Source organism: Rhineura floridana, chromosome 7 (assembly GCF_030035675.1).
Source record: "Rhineura floridana isolate rRhiFlo1 chromosome 7, rRhiFlo1.hap2, whole genome shotgun sequence".
Taxonomy (NCBI): domain Eukaryota; kingdom Metazoa; phylum Chordata; class Lepidosauria; order Squamata; family Rhineuridae; genus Rhineura; species Rhineura floridana.
The window spans coordinates 97,926,395-97,941,592 of NC_084486.1; the positions used below are offsets into that span (position 1 = coordinate 97,926,395).

The 15,198-nt window shown below is 39.8% G+C and overlaps 1 protein-coding gene across 5 annotated transcripts in view; it reads left to right on the plus strand.

Moving 5' to 3' along the window:
* The window catches only part of UBXN7 (UBX domain protein 7), a 28,722-nt gene that overhangs the window by 3,581 nt on the left and 9,943 nt on the right, over window positions 1-15,198 (plus strand). For all 5 annotated transcript variants that reach the window (XR_009764054.1, XM_061636632.1, XM_061636633.1 and 2 more), the window contains exons 2-5: window positions 1,360-1,507; window positions 2,794-2,861; window positions 5,477-5,542; window positions 9,883-9,995. Coding sequence is in view for 4 of the 5 variants with exons in the window: in XM_061636632.1 (XP_061492616.1) it covers window positions 1,360-1,507; window positions 2,794-2,861; window positions 5,477-5,542; window positions 9,883-9,995 (395 nt within the window). In the remaining variant the exon portion in view is untranslated. The remainder of the gene's footprint in view (window positions 1-1,359; window positions 1,508-2,793; window positions 2,862-5,476; window positions 5,543-9,882; window positions 9,996-15,198) is intronic.

The window sequence follows — 15,198 nt, forward strand, 5'->3', positions numbered from 1 at the left end:
GTTCTCAATCTGTCAAGGAAAACCTATCTTGAGAAGAGTTCTCAACTGAGATGTATACGTATGCCTATCCATTATCTAGTGGTTATTGAGAGTTCCATTTTAAAAAGTACACAAATATGGTTTTATTTGATTCAGGGCTAATGATGAATTCTTGATTAGCTTAATTTGGCCTCATTTAAATGGTTATTCATCATATATGATCCGCAGTACTGAGGTGTAACATGAAAGACTGTAGATATAAATACAAATCCTGCATTATATCTGTTTTCCATTGATGTGTGAGCTGAAATGGTTTTGCACCTCCAAACCAGATATGCATGTCTGTGATATGCCTAAATTTGAGATAGGACAAACTAGAGAATATGGCTGCATTCCTGTTAAATCAATAGGCCTTATTTCTGGGCAAAACATTCTAGGGTTGGGTTTAACTTTAACTTATATATAAAGTTCATGAAAAGGGCAGAAATGGTGCGCTGAGCTTTTGATGGTTGTGGGATACTTTTAATATAGATCTAAGAGCCCTTCTCACCCCAGTAAAGAGGCATCTTACATATGTGAGGCGCCATATTCATTCACCCTTTTTATTATCTGGAGTACATGGGGGTGAAGTCAAACTCTCCATCCCAGTTACTTCTGATTTTTCTGCCTTTTATCAGGATTTTGTCAAGAAAGTGGGGAGGGCATGTTTAAACAGGATTTCCTGTTTGTTTTGATACTACTATAGTATATTAGTAAAGGCAACTGAAATCATAATCAGGAATCTACAAAATATGGTTTAGTAGTCAAGCATTTATTTGTGGTTGCTACCGACTCTTCACTTGAGATCCACCCCCGTGCATGCCAGAGGTTTCAAGTCAATGCTGAGCTTCAAAGAGAGTGAATCCACACAATCTCACATGCTACCTATACCTGCTCAAGAGTTCTGCACAATATAGGACCCTTCCACTCCTCCCTCTTAAGTCTTTCACATGGGCCAGAGATTTTAGAAGAAGGCAAGATTTCATGTTGTGTTCAGCTTTGGAGTAGGCAGAAGCTCAGTTCAACAAAGAACTCCCCTGAGTTTTCTTTAAATCCCAGAGAATATGGGGGAGGAGATCTGTATATATGTGTGCTGTTATATGGCCTGGCCAGGGCAGGAATGCAACAGTGCCAGTATCATACAGAGGAGGAATGGGCAATCTGATTCTGTCTGGTTCATTTATGGGGTCCTGTTTCAATTGGGTTTTCAAAATACAAATGTATTGAACTACCATTTTATTAACTTTAAGAAAACAAAAAACTTGCCTTTTTAAGTGATCTCATCTGTTCAATTTATTTTGAAGCTCTGAGCACTGGTGTTGTTTTTTCATTGTATCACAGGTGCTACTGAAAGTGTGGGCAAGCATATGCTCGAAGCATGCAACAATAATCTGGAAATGGCTGTCACTATGTTCCTCGATGGTGGAGGGATAGCAGAGGAGCCTAGCACCAGTTCTGCGAGTGTATCAAACCTACGACCACATACAGAGTATGTAACTTTGTGAATATCCAAAGAACGGCTAATTAGGTTTGAAATACAGAAAGGGCAGATATCAAGATATTTTTTCCATAGACATTCTTGGTTTCACTTACTAAACTCCTTCCATTTTACTATTGCTCTGGAAACCTAACCGTTTGGTTTAAGAAGTATTTTGTGCATGTCAGAAAGAGGCAGATGTGCAGGCAGGAGACACTTCATAGAGTGCTACATTTGGTGTCACCTTTAATCACTCCCCCCACCCCTGTAACTTGGTAGAGATTTTTCATCTTTGTGACTTTATAATTTAAAGTTGTTTTTATTTAAAGTATTGCCCATCGCCTAAGTAGCATGTCTTATGGAGTGACTAATACATATAAATAAATACAGCTACTACTCGAAATAGATCCACTGGAATTAATGGGCCTAAGAGTCATGTCCATTAATTTTATAGGTCTGCTTGGACTAAGGTTGGATGAAATCCTAAATAAATAAATGGAGGTAAATGTTTGTCATTGTATGGCAAGAGAAAAAAAGCTTATTTTCTTTTAGAAATAAATCTTATCCAGACAGAGGCAAATAACAGAAATTAGAGGATATCTCCTATATTATTCCTATATTAATATTCCCAAACAAAGGGGGTGGAGTTAAGGTCTAGGCCCAACAAAAAATGTCTTTACACTTTTCCTAGAGGTGTGATTACAAATGCAACTTCCTGACATTAGTACTCCCCCTTTGTAACAGTTCTGAGCATTTACACTGGTCATGCCCATGTAACTAGCAGATTCTTGGATATGGGATCTAAAGATAATTAAACCAGATTTTGCCTTTAACAAATTACTTGGTTTTAAATTAATGTGGTTTCATCAAAGGCTGTTGCCTGACTTGGGAAGTAAAGGGTTGAGTAACATTTGAAACATTTCTCACTGATTCATTAATTACATGTATAAACTAGGCTAGTAGTAAAATGTTTCAATTTTTTTTTAAAAAAAGTTCTAGTTCCCATGCCCATTTGGATCACTGGGTTTCTTACTAGTGTGGAAAAGATGAAAAAGCAACTGGCAGGTTATCCGTGTTATCTATGTATGTACTGTCAATCTCTTGTTTTTATCATATTCTTGTTGTGAATTATCTTGAATTTTTATATAAGAAAAGGCAGAATGTTTCTCAGTGCTATTAGCAGAGTGCTACTATGAGTAGGAGTTAGTGAAGAGTTATTGAGCAGTTATTCCTCAATTGCTGGCATACAATGCAATACTTGTCATGTTCACAAGGTTATGTGTTTCTAATCTTTATAGAGATGAAGTAAGAGCACCTATTCCTCAAAAGCAGGAAATTCTGGTAGAACCTGAGCCTTTATTTGGTGGTAAGTGAGCTTCATTTTAATGTTTTCCCTTTCAAATGTGGTAGTAAGGAAAAACTTTACCAGAATCCCTTCTGATTTAGGTTGCTCATATCCATTGCCCTCTATATAGTTGAAGTATGTGATTATGCAGTACTACAGTCATATTCCCAATACTGCCAATTAAACATTTAAAAAATGAACTTTAATACTTAATTGGCACTCGAGGGAATATGATATTTCAAATAGTCAGTAATGTCCATTACTATTCTCATTTTCTGGATGGAGAACTGACACAAAATGGCAATGCTCCTACTCAGTAATTTGTAATATTTTTTTTGTAATAAAATATTCTCATAAAATATCCATAATAAAATATTCTTTCTGAAGAGCTGCATGTTAATAGCAATTTATAATGTTACAATTTGTTCTTAGGCAATTGTAGCTGTAGAATGTGTACAACTGAATATTTTGCTGTTGAGAGTTTTTAGAACTAAAGTCCAAGATAGTAATTCCATTATAGTTCAGCTTCTGGTTAAATACAGTTTCCAAGGTTCTGTTCAAATAGATTTTCATTATTATAGTAACTTTAGCTTTATTTTTAAAATAGGGTGAGAATAGTGAAGAGGACATCCTAGCTGACTGTTTTAAGGAAAGCTTGCTGCTTTGGAATATATTGAGAAATGCAATTTCCAGAGATCAGTTGGGTTTGATAACTAGATATGACAATTGTAAGTTACAAACTGAAAAGTGTCATTGAAGTAATAAGCCGACTTGAGATCTGGTGAATGGCCCCTAGAGATATGTGGAGTTGCTTACTCAATTGTAGGAAATCAGCAGAGAATGACTTGGGGGTGGTAACAAGCCCTTGACAGTGGGTTACATAAGATGTACCACAATTTTAAGGTGAAATGTAAGTGCCCTAAATAATTTTTTTGTAATAATGTATTGTTTACATTTCAGAAGGGTAGCCATGTTAGTCTGCTGCAAGTAACAACAGATGTGCTATAGTTCACAAAAGCTTATACCGTAATAAACATATAGGTTTTGATGTGTTTCTTTATAAAGCATCTGAAGTAGCGAAATTAAGTACAATAGTTAAAAAGTAGAACTTTCTTTCAGGCTTACCATCTGCCTAATGTATGCTGTTCACTGGATGGGACAGTCAATATTACTAAATGTTACAAATAATTTAACGAAACGTCTTAGGCTAAAGGTCACTGTCATAGCGCCCACAGGCACACATGTGCTTGCAGAGACCTTCTGTAGTGTCCCCCCACTAAAATTAGGTTTGAAATAAGTGTTATATTATAGCCAATAGAACAGATCATGATGTGGGCTTGGTCGCTCTGTGTGCGTGCATGCACGCGCACCCAGTTTCTTCAGTTTGGAAATCTGTGTCTTAGGCAATTAAATTGCTATTAGAACTAGGCTGAATATGCTTAAAGCTGTTTTCTGCCACTTTTGACACATTTCATGGTTGCTGTAAATTCATTTATTTGGTTACAGGTATGCTGTGCATTGCAATCTACTTTAAAAGTTGTAATATTTCAAGTGTAGCCTAACTTCTGATTCCATCCACATTGAGAAATTACATTGCAGAATAGCAGGTGCTCATACTTGCTTAAAGGCGTTGGACAAAAAATAACTTACCAAAATGGAAACAATCCATGCTTTTAGTTTTTTCTGGGCATTCCTCCTCTAGTAAGTATAGTGAGAGCAGGTCAGGCAGCATATGCTATGTCTTGCCATTATCATAGGTGCATTTGGGGGGTTACTTGGAACAGAGCCTTTTCAGTGGTAGCAACCAGATTGTGGAACACTATATGCCTAGAGCAGGGGTGAGGAACTTCAGGTCCAGAGGCTGAAAGCAGCCCTTCATGCCTCTCTGTATGGCCCTTGGGACTTTCCCTGGGCTACAACCCTTCCACAGGCCACAAGCTTCCTGACCCTGCTCCGTGGCCCCCTCGAATGTGTCCTTGAAGTGTGATAATACCTCTTCCTTGTTTGAATGGAGAGGCGTATGTAGAAACCTCTGACTTTTATATGGCTGATACGTAGCCTACTGAACATGGCAAGAGTCGCATCCATTCAGTTTTACCTCTGCCTCCACCCTCTACTGTCATGAGGCACCCAGAAGGGAATGTGACCCTGCACTTAGGGTCATGTGGCCCCTATATTGCAGTATTTTCACTGAGCTGTAAGACTTTTTACTCTGTTGTGCCTTCAGCCTTGAGTGATTTTTTTACTCCCTGGATCTTTGTTTTGGTTTCTATTGCTGTGTTGCATTTTGCTGATATATCTTGCTGTCCTAGGTTTTATTATTTCTGTGGTACTTTGTATTTTATTTTACCTGTTTTTACTTGCTTTGAAAGCCTTCAGGCAGAAAAGCAGCCTATAAACTTAAAATAATTTTACACCAACATATACAAGCATCTAAGGACTGGGAACATGGAAATCATGTACTGATGGGTACACATGTGTAACAAATTTGCATAATACATTATTGATAGTCTAAGGTGACCTAGTCACCTCTGCGTTCAAATCTGTTTTGAAGCTTCACTTTTTTCTACCACATATTGGTTACATTAAAAGGTTTCTAATGATTAATCTGTGTTTTAAATTCTGTTCTTGTTAAGCTCCAAAAAGACGCAGACCCGCTCGTTCAATATTTGATGGTTTTCGGGATTTCCAGACAGAAACAAGTAGGTATCAGTAAATCATTATCTTAACATGCTGTTTTCTTTGTTTATTTGCTATATATGAGGTTTACAACGCCGACCCTTTAGAGCTTATGCTATTGGCTGCTTTGTGGACCCTCACCTATCAGTTGCATATTTATATGGGACTGGATAAGGCTTGCATTGTGTAGGCACACACAACCCCCTTCCCCATAATTACACTGCTGACTACTCTTGCCATATATGCACAGCATAAAGTTCCATGAGGTTTGTAATTTTAAAGTAAAAAGAGCCCCCTGCATCAGCACAGGAAGGTGCATGTGCAGTCTAGGAAGCCAGCCAAATTGCTCAGTATTTGGCTGCAGTCATTAAATATGATGCAGTAGGGTTGAGATTTGAGACCCAGTTAATTGCAGCAACTGACTTTCATTTGTAACATGACTTACTAAATCCAGTTGCTGCATATTCTTTTGCCAGGGGTGACAGCCACCACCATCCCAACAACTGCCTGTCCCTTGAGTTCTCCATGACTTGCAGTTATACTCTTTTTGGATGGGCTTTTCCTGCTTCACATTGCTTCATACAAAGTGAAACAAGATCCAGGCCTCATAATACTTTTCTGCTTTAGTACCAGAATTAAACCTTTCCTATTCTAAAATGTATATTGTCATAAGAAAGCTTGTGTTAGTGATTATCATGTATGCATGTAAATAAAAGAAAAAAAATCTTTCCCAGCCAAAAGATTAATTCCAAACTTTTGGACAAAATAAAATTACTTTGTTTTTCTTTGGAGGCTGCATGTTCAGGCATTTAAGGTTCAGTTAGTTTTGAGTATTGCCCAGAGTTTAACACTGCTGCTATCAGGATTCTCTTAATTCAGGTCTTTGCTTTAATGTTACTTTAGTCTACTTAGAAGCAAATTCACTAAAAGGCCAAAAATACAACCATGTGGTTTAAGAACGTACCTATAGCCAACAGATATTTCTGTCAAACTTTAAAAAGCAGGGAAATTGGGCAGCTATAGTGAATGCACCAGGGGAGCAGGAGACCTGAACTCCTCTCTGAGATATAATAATAATAATAATAATAATAAATAATAATAATAAATTTAATTTATGTGTCGCCTATCTGGCCAATGGCAACTCTAGGCGACGTACATACAATAAATATGGGAGAATACAATATAAAAATACAGTGAAATATATAAATTATAAGAGCAAACAATACATAATAGGAGGCATTTAAAACAGAAGAATATTAAGCCTCCCCAGAAGTCCCGAAAGCCTGCTGAAAAAGCCAGGTCTTTAAGGCCTTGCGGAACATATTCAGGGAAGAGATGTGCCGAAGATCTTGTGGGAGGGAGTTCCAGAGGGTGGGGGCCGCCACTGAAAAGGCCTTCTCTCTAGTGCCCACCAACCTAGCTGCTTTGGTTGGCGGGACTGAGAGAAGGCCTTGTGTGGCCGATCTTGTCAGGCGGCATGATTGGTGGCGTTGTAGGCGCTCCTTTAGATAAACTGGGCTGAGACCGTGTAGGGATTTAAAGGTTAAAACCAACACCTTGAATTGGGCCCGGAAAACAACTGGAAGCCAGTGTAGATCGGACAACACTGGCGTGATGTGGTCCCGGCGACGACTGTTTGTGAGTAATCGAGCCGCCGCATTTTGAATAAGCTGATGAACAGGAAGGTAGGGTTGCAGCCTACGTATAAGGTGTAGTTGGTACCAAGCTGCCCGGCTCACAGCTGAAATCTGAGCCTCCATGGACAGCTTGGAATCAAGTACAACCCTGAGGCTGCGGACCTGGTCCTTTAGGGGTAAACTCACCCCATTGAACTTCAGGTCAATGGTTCCCAACCTTCTCTTGTCCCCCACGAGCAGTACCTCGGTCTTGTCGGGGTTCAGTTTCAGCCTATTCCTTCCCATCCATCCACTCACGGACTCCAGGCACTTGGACACGGTCTCCACAGCCAACTCTGGTGAAGATTTAAATGAGAGATAGAGCTGAGTGTCATCCGCATATTGGTGACACTGCAGCCCAAATCTCCTGATGATTGCCCCCAGCAATGGACTGCCCTACAAATTTGTCAAAATGCAATCACAATGTGGGTTGGTCTTTCACAGTCCAATCCACTTGCTGTGTAGCTTGAAAGAATTTGGTAACATGTGAAGGTCAGAGTATGGGGCAAGGTCAGTAATAGGATTACAGGTACTCTGTGAACATGGCTGATTTTTAATTAATTACCACAAATTATGAGACCACTGACAAAAAAAAGTCCAACAGGGTCTGGATTTTTTTACTCTTGTTTTGGACTTTAAACTAACAATTCTCTCTGAGTGTTTTGTGTATCATCATGAAAACTTACAGGGTTGTTAAGAAAGCATCTCTGAGTTCAGGACTATAAGTTTTGTAAAATTTTGTTTTGAAATGAGCTTTTGGGAAGCAGCAGAACGGGATGGGGGTATTTTCAATTTAACATGGTGAAATGCAAAAAAATCATGCTGGCTATAGCGTACAGCCACTCTTGTGGCTGTATAACTCTTCAAACTGCAGTTATTTTATTTAAATTGTCTTACATAATCCTAACTCTTGATACATCCAAAAATATAGTACCTAGGAGAGAGCTGAGAAAACTCCAACAACCATTAAAGTAGGAAAGCCCTATTTAATATTTTTAGAGATAAAATACCCGCAAATTGATTGTAGTAATTACATCCTACACAGTATAACAACTCAGGTTTAGGAGATGATGCCACTGTATTACAGTGGTTCCACTCCTGTTTGCAGGGTTGTTATCAGAAAATAACACTAGAGGATTGTTGCTCAGCCCCGTGGCTTTTGTGCTGTGGGGTCTTATAGGAGTCTACTCTGTCTCCTATGCTGTTGACCATCTATATGAACCTGTGGGGAGCTGCCATCCAGGAATTTGGAGTATGGTACCATCAGTATGCTGATGACACACAGCTCTCTCTCTCTCCATTCTGTCTGATTCAGGAAAGGCTGTGAAGGTATTGGACCAGTGTCTGGAAGCAGTAATGGGCTCGATTGCAGGGGGTATAGTAAGCTGAGTCCTGACAAGACAAAGTTGCTATGGGTGGGCAATTTTCATGTCTAGGAATTAAACGGATGTTACGTGCTGAGAGGGATTGCACTTTCTCTGAAGGTCTGGGAGTACTTCAGGATTCCAATCAGTCACTGGAGTCCCAAGTAGCTTCTGTGGTTTGGAGTGCTTATGCCCAGCTTAGGCTGGCTCACCAGCTGTGAACCAGGATAGAATGACCTTGGTATTCTATGCTCTAGTGACCTTCCATCTGAACTACTGCACTGTGCTCTACTTAGGGCTGCCCTTGAAGACTGTCTGGAAACTGTAGCTAGTTCAGGACATGGCTGTCAGGTTGGCGAGTGGGACAGCCTGATTGTTCAGTGGTCCTGAAAGCACTGCATTGGCTGCCAGTGCACTACTGCCCCCAATTCAAGCTGTTGGGACTAGCATACAAAGCCTGAGTGGCTTAGGACCCAAGTACCTAAAACATCACATTCCCCAGCTCAGCCATCTTGAGCCTTGCAATCAGTAGGTGAGGCCCTTTAGCTGTTGCTGCTGCTGAGGGTTGTCGGCCCACAACAGGGCCTTCTCAGTATTGGAGGAATGATTATGATCCATGGAAAAGGCTGGTGTGCATGAAATCACATGTCCATGTGTATTTACAATTTTATAACCTTATTTTGAAAATAAGTTACCCTTAAACTGAAAATTCTTCATTAATGTGAAATTTAACAATGCTATTCTAACCCTAAAGTGAGGGAAATAAAAAAGAGTATATTTGTCTGTAGGCTAAAAGCTATATTTTTGTAATACTTAAGCAGTAATCCTGTACACACTTGCCTAGAAGGCCAGTGAGGCTTGCCTTTTAGTACAAATATATATAATTGCACTGTAAGACTCTTATTTATTTGACATTTGCTCTAAAGTTATGATTTGTCTTAAACTGTTTTTAATGTTTTGTTTTACATTGGTGTGACCAGCCCTGGGACCTTGTAGTGAAGGGCTGATAGTAAATCTAATAATAATAACAAAGCTTAAAAGTACATAGAGGTCATCAAGAGACACTACCTAGTGGGAAGATATTTAGGAAAATCAAAAGTTATTTTAGGCAAAGAGTAAAGATAGCTGTGTTGGCCCATAAGAGCCAAAGTCCATATTAGGGCAGTACCCTTATTAGCCCAACCAAAATGTCATAAAATAGTGTGCAAGCTTTCAAGTTCCCTACAGCTCTTCATTAATATATATATAATTCCTGAAAGCGACTGAGCATGTTAGAGTGAAAATGCTGTTTAACTCCCATTTGTTTCTTCTGGGACTCTACAGTTCGGCAGGAGCAAGAGTTGAGGAATGGAGGAGCAATAGACAAGAAACTCACCACCCTTGCAGATCTCTTCAGGCCTCCAATTGATCTGATGCACAAAGGAAGTTTTGAAACGGTAGGTTGCTAAGCTTTGGTATAGATACTTTGTGGTGGCTTGGGCCCTGTGTGTGTGTACACTTGTAGCATGATAATTCAATATGTTGTTTATAAAGAATTTGCTTAAATTTGATTGCAACTAGATGTATTTGTATTTCGTGGACAGAGAAGATGACTCCTACATTTTGCAAAGTCATTTTTTAAAAAGTGCCCTTTTGTGGTTGTGTTCCTCTGTCCATCTTTTTATCACCCACCCCTTTCTTAAGTGGCATTCAACATTATGTCAATAATTAAGCAATATGTACATCTCTAGTTGCAAGCAGCCGTAGTAGTCGGGAAAGGACATCAATCTGTTTGTCACATCAAGCGTTAACAGCTGTGCAACATCTATATTTTTATGTGTAACATCAGGCTTGCTTTTCTAACCAATTTCAAAAATTATTTTCTCTGTCAACATTAGTCATGCTCTTTGTCCTTCCTTTGTCCTCCTGAAACTCACCAAGAAGTAGAGTACCATTTGTGTATAAGCTCCTCTTAGGTCAGTGGAGTAGCTGGCTTCTGGCCTGTTTTTGTTCAGTCTTGTGCATACAACTGCATTTTTCAATATACATTTTAGTCAGAAAAGTTCAGAGTCTGTCCCCCTCCCCCAGTTTTTTCTAACACACTTTTTCTTAACTTGGTAGTCATATTCTAAGTCAGGTCCCCTCTTTGTTCTCTGAGTAAACGTTTGCCTCCACTGTCTGTGTCTTTAATAGAATCACTCCTCTTCAGACTTCATATAACTGCATCTGATTGGTTTTCCATCACTTTTTTGTATCTGGCATTGCCTTTTACATTAAAATACTTTCTTGTTTTACTTGTTTTACAGTTTTTTAAGACTGAGTCCATTTTTTCCTTTGCTAAGTACAGGGCTGGCCCCAGGCATGCCGGGGCCCTTGGGCATCAGCTTGCCCCGGCACGTGCACATGTGTGTGCATGCGCGCCACACCTACCTGTCTCCGCTTCCCCTTGAGCTACAGGGGCCCTTCCACAATCCCACGGCAACAGCTGCAGATCACAGGGCAGGAGCTTCCGCCTGCCCACCATTTCCATCGCCCCACCTACCTGTCTCCTGTCTTTTAGCATTGCCATTAACCAAGATGGCAGACACGGTTTCCCTAAGGGGATGAAGCCTCCGCCGCCATCTTGGTTGATAGCACCCGTGTGTGCTACACGCGCACATCTCTGCCATCAACCAAGATGGCGGCAGGGGCTTCAGCACCTTAGGGAAACCTCAGCCGCCATCTTCATTAAGGGCAATGCTAAAAGGCAGGAGACAGGTAGGTGGGGCAAGGGAATGGAGGGCAGGTGGAAGCTCCTGCCCTGCGATCCGCAGCTGTTGCCGCAGATTGTGGAAGGGGAGCGGAGGGCCCCCTGTAGCTCCAGGGGCCCTCGGGCCAGTGCCCCACCTGGCCACCCTTTAGAACCAGCCCTGGCTGAGTATATCACTATGCAGACTTGCAATACAAGCTGCTAATGGGGTTTCTACTTCATAGAAACTCTTAATTCATATAAGCACATTTTTTCAATCAATTCCTTGTAGCTTATGTATTGGAGCTTCATAGTATAGTATTCACAGCACTGTTTAAATCTGAACCTTTTAAACAGTTAAATAACTTTAGGCAACTGAGAGTAAAATGTTTTGCTGATCCTAAGCAGTACGTTTAATCATTTTGTTTATGATAAATATTAGAAGAAGAAACTTGGCATGAGATGCACACCCTCTCTGCGATTAGACAAATAATTTTCTTGTTGCATAAGAAGAGCCACATTTACACAAGCATTTCCTTCTTTACATAAACTGCTCATGCAGCTAAACCACTGGCATGAGCTGGTTTTTCCACATATTGGAATGTATGAATCAGTCCTGGGATGCTGTCGATTCACAGATTTACCATAAAGATCCTGTGAGCTTCTAGGTTGCAGTCTGACTTGGATAGTGGAGATCAGTTAACTCTCACTTCACTGATGTTGTATTTAACTAAAGTCTGGTTGCCCAGCTGCAATTTGTGAAAATTGTCAAGAATCCATGTGTTCCTTTGGGGGGGGGGAGCAGATGGAGATTCCTAACACTTAATCCTGTGATCACTATTGTTATCCTAACTCCAGCTGCAAATGTTAAAACTGTGAATACAAAGATAGTCTAGTGCATGGATGGTGCTGTTTTGTTGGGATTGATAAATCCTTATGAATTTTATAGATTCTATCACATGAATTATTTTGAGTTGCTTTCCTTCCATCTTGTTCCAGATCTAGACAGGAGTAGAAGTATGTCAGTTAAAGCAAAAAGAAACCAGTGTCTTTTATTTTCAGCCTGTGTGGTCAATGGCTAGCATTCACACATGAGAAAAAAGCTTCAAATCCTTGCTCATTTATGAGCTGAGTAGCTTTGGATAATGTCAGTAATAGTCAGACTAACCTACTTGATAACATAGTTGTTCAGTTACATTTGAAATAAATTAAAAAGCATTCTGTACACTGCAGTGCTATAGAAATGATTGATGATAAGGCATTTCCCCCCACAACTTGATATGTTGTAACTTCCCTTTGCCTTTTCTGTACAGTTAAGACCTTAATCAGCAACCCTTGACTCCAGGTGTGAGGTCTTTATAGAAAAGATTAGCATAATTACAGAGCAATCCTGCATTGAGGAAGCCGCTGTAGTGCTGGCTTAAAGTACACCAGATCCTAACTCCATTCAGGAGCTCTTGGGAGAGGAGAATGCTGGTTCAGCCAGCAGAGCCCAGTGGAAAGAAAATAAAAGGAGCAAAAACCAGAGCTATTTTTTTATTTAGACTACCCTTTTTCCTGGCATAATTTATGCCAGGATTGGAGGTCACATGACCGAGCTGAACAGATGAAGAATATGGTGCAAGTCCCTCTCCCCTCGGTCCCGCCACTGCTGTACCCTGGAACGCTCCTTTTTTGGGATTTACGCCACCTTAACTTGCCCTAACTCCCCTCAGCCCACCATAAATTCCTATATGATGTATAGCCCTGTGCTTTTATTTTCCCCCCTTTTCTTTGAGCTACGTTTTCAGAACAAATGTGGAGCCAGTGTTTTATCTCTTCTACAAGTGTGGCTTGAAATGGGTATACAGTATAGTTCTGTAATTGCGTCATCTTAATTACTATTTTTTAAGGCCTGCAGTCGTTCTTTCATTACATTTGTGTTTCTCTCTCTCTCTGTTGAAGGGTCTCACACCTATAAACTTAGCTTCATGTATGTAGAAAAAACAAAAAATTGAAAATATTCAAATGATGTTGCAGTGCAGAGCAAAATATAGAAATTCATTTAAAATGAAAGTCAAGCATCCATTCTCTTTGGTAAATACTTTCAGTAAAGCCTATAACGTTTAAGATCTTTGAATAACTTGCTACAGCCACTTTGCCTAAATTGAAGCAGATGTTTTGCATCTGTTATTGTGGCATAAGACATATATCAGTCCACTGCAGGTTACATAAGCAAGATGATTTACCCTGAAATCATGAATTGGCAAATTTACAAGTTGAATACAATTTGAACACAAAGTTTACACATTTAAAGAGGTTTTTGAGTTTGCACCATGTGAATTTCTGAGATTGGCTAGCTTTGAAAATTGCTGTGTGTGGCAACAATAAGATTATAATAATATTTAATAACAATTGAAGGGAGAGGTCCACACTTCACTGTTTAGGTGCTGGTGTCAGTTTACTCCAGACATTTCTTGGCTGGATTGCAGTCTGGACCCATGGGTCCTGATCTTAATTCTGATGCAATTTTCTTAAAGTACTTATACAAGCCACAGAGCAAATGTTCAACTGCTTTCTTGCAAGCATGCATTTTAACTCAGTGTCACTGTAGCCTGATCAGCACTTGCAAAATGTAGGCCTCTAGCATCCTCAGTCCTGACCATCTTTGTTTAGCTGTAAGCACCAATTCTGTTTCAAGAAAGGCATGGAATATATCAACCTTGAATGCCTACTGTCTGCCAACAAAAGCTAAAAAACATAGGATTGTATCCACTAGTTTCTGCATGCGAGTAGAACAGATTTCGACTCATGCAAAAGGACTTCTTCCTCTCCTCCCCCCTCAAACCTCACTGTGTCCTACCCCCCCAATCTGGGGACCCTCCAGACATACTGGGAGGAGAAAAGGAAGGGCAAGTCCCATTGTGTAAGTGGAACTCCACTTGTGTTACTTTGGATTCAGTCCTTAGGCTATGTGTATCACATGGGTCATCTATCAAATAGTTAAAATACTTTTCACAAAATATGAAAAAAGTATTTAATATACACCTATTTTTGAACATACAGTACCAAATGTTCATCTTCAAAAACTTCATAGTAACTTTTAAAATTCCAGACCTTTTTCACATGTTATTTCCTTTTTTCTGTGATTGAAATAAATGATTTCAATGTTTTTTGCTGGGCCTTGCAAAAGTATTGCAGAGCATAGCTGTAAGTTTGAATTGGGAGTGGGTCCACAATCCACACCATTTTACTTTTAACTCCTTCCCAGGAGAAATAATTGTTGGAGAGCTAGGGCTATTGTAAGACTTCCCTTCTAGAGTTAAACTGAATGTTCAGATTATCTTTTATGTAAAAGTGTGTATTTTGACATTAAAGTGCACAGCACTAAGCAGATTGTTCCGTCAGCCCAAGGATTTCTCCTTGCGCAATGGAATGAACTTTGTTGCACTCCCTCCAAATTTGTTCTGGGGTTTTCCCCCACCCTCCACAGCAGGTTCAGGAACGGCTCATAGGAGTAGGGGGAAATCCTCTTGTGCTAGCACTCATCCTTGCACTAGTTGAATACCGCCCAGTGTCTTTACTAGAACACTGTTCTAGTGGTTCACTTGAGAAAGCTATTTTGATGTAAGATTCTGGTAAAGAGCTAGCTGTTTTCAATATTGTTTTTTTCCAAAGTAGGTGAATGCAGCTGCTTCTGTTCTATTGATCATTCAGTGGTCAGTAGATGAGATACTTCCCTTTTAAAAAGTGAAATCTTATTTTCCAAAAAGCAAAATCAGCAGGAATACTCATGAATTGTTTCCTTTTTGTGAATAATTCAGTTGGTGCAAACTCACGAGTAAATCTCCTTTAAGGAAGTCCATCCACTTTTTCCCTATTTATTCAGGAAATATAAGCATTCCAATTTTTGATATAGCACTCTTTTTTTCAACAGGTATGACAATTCAGCG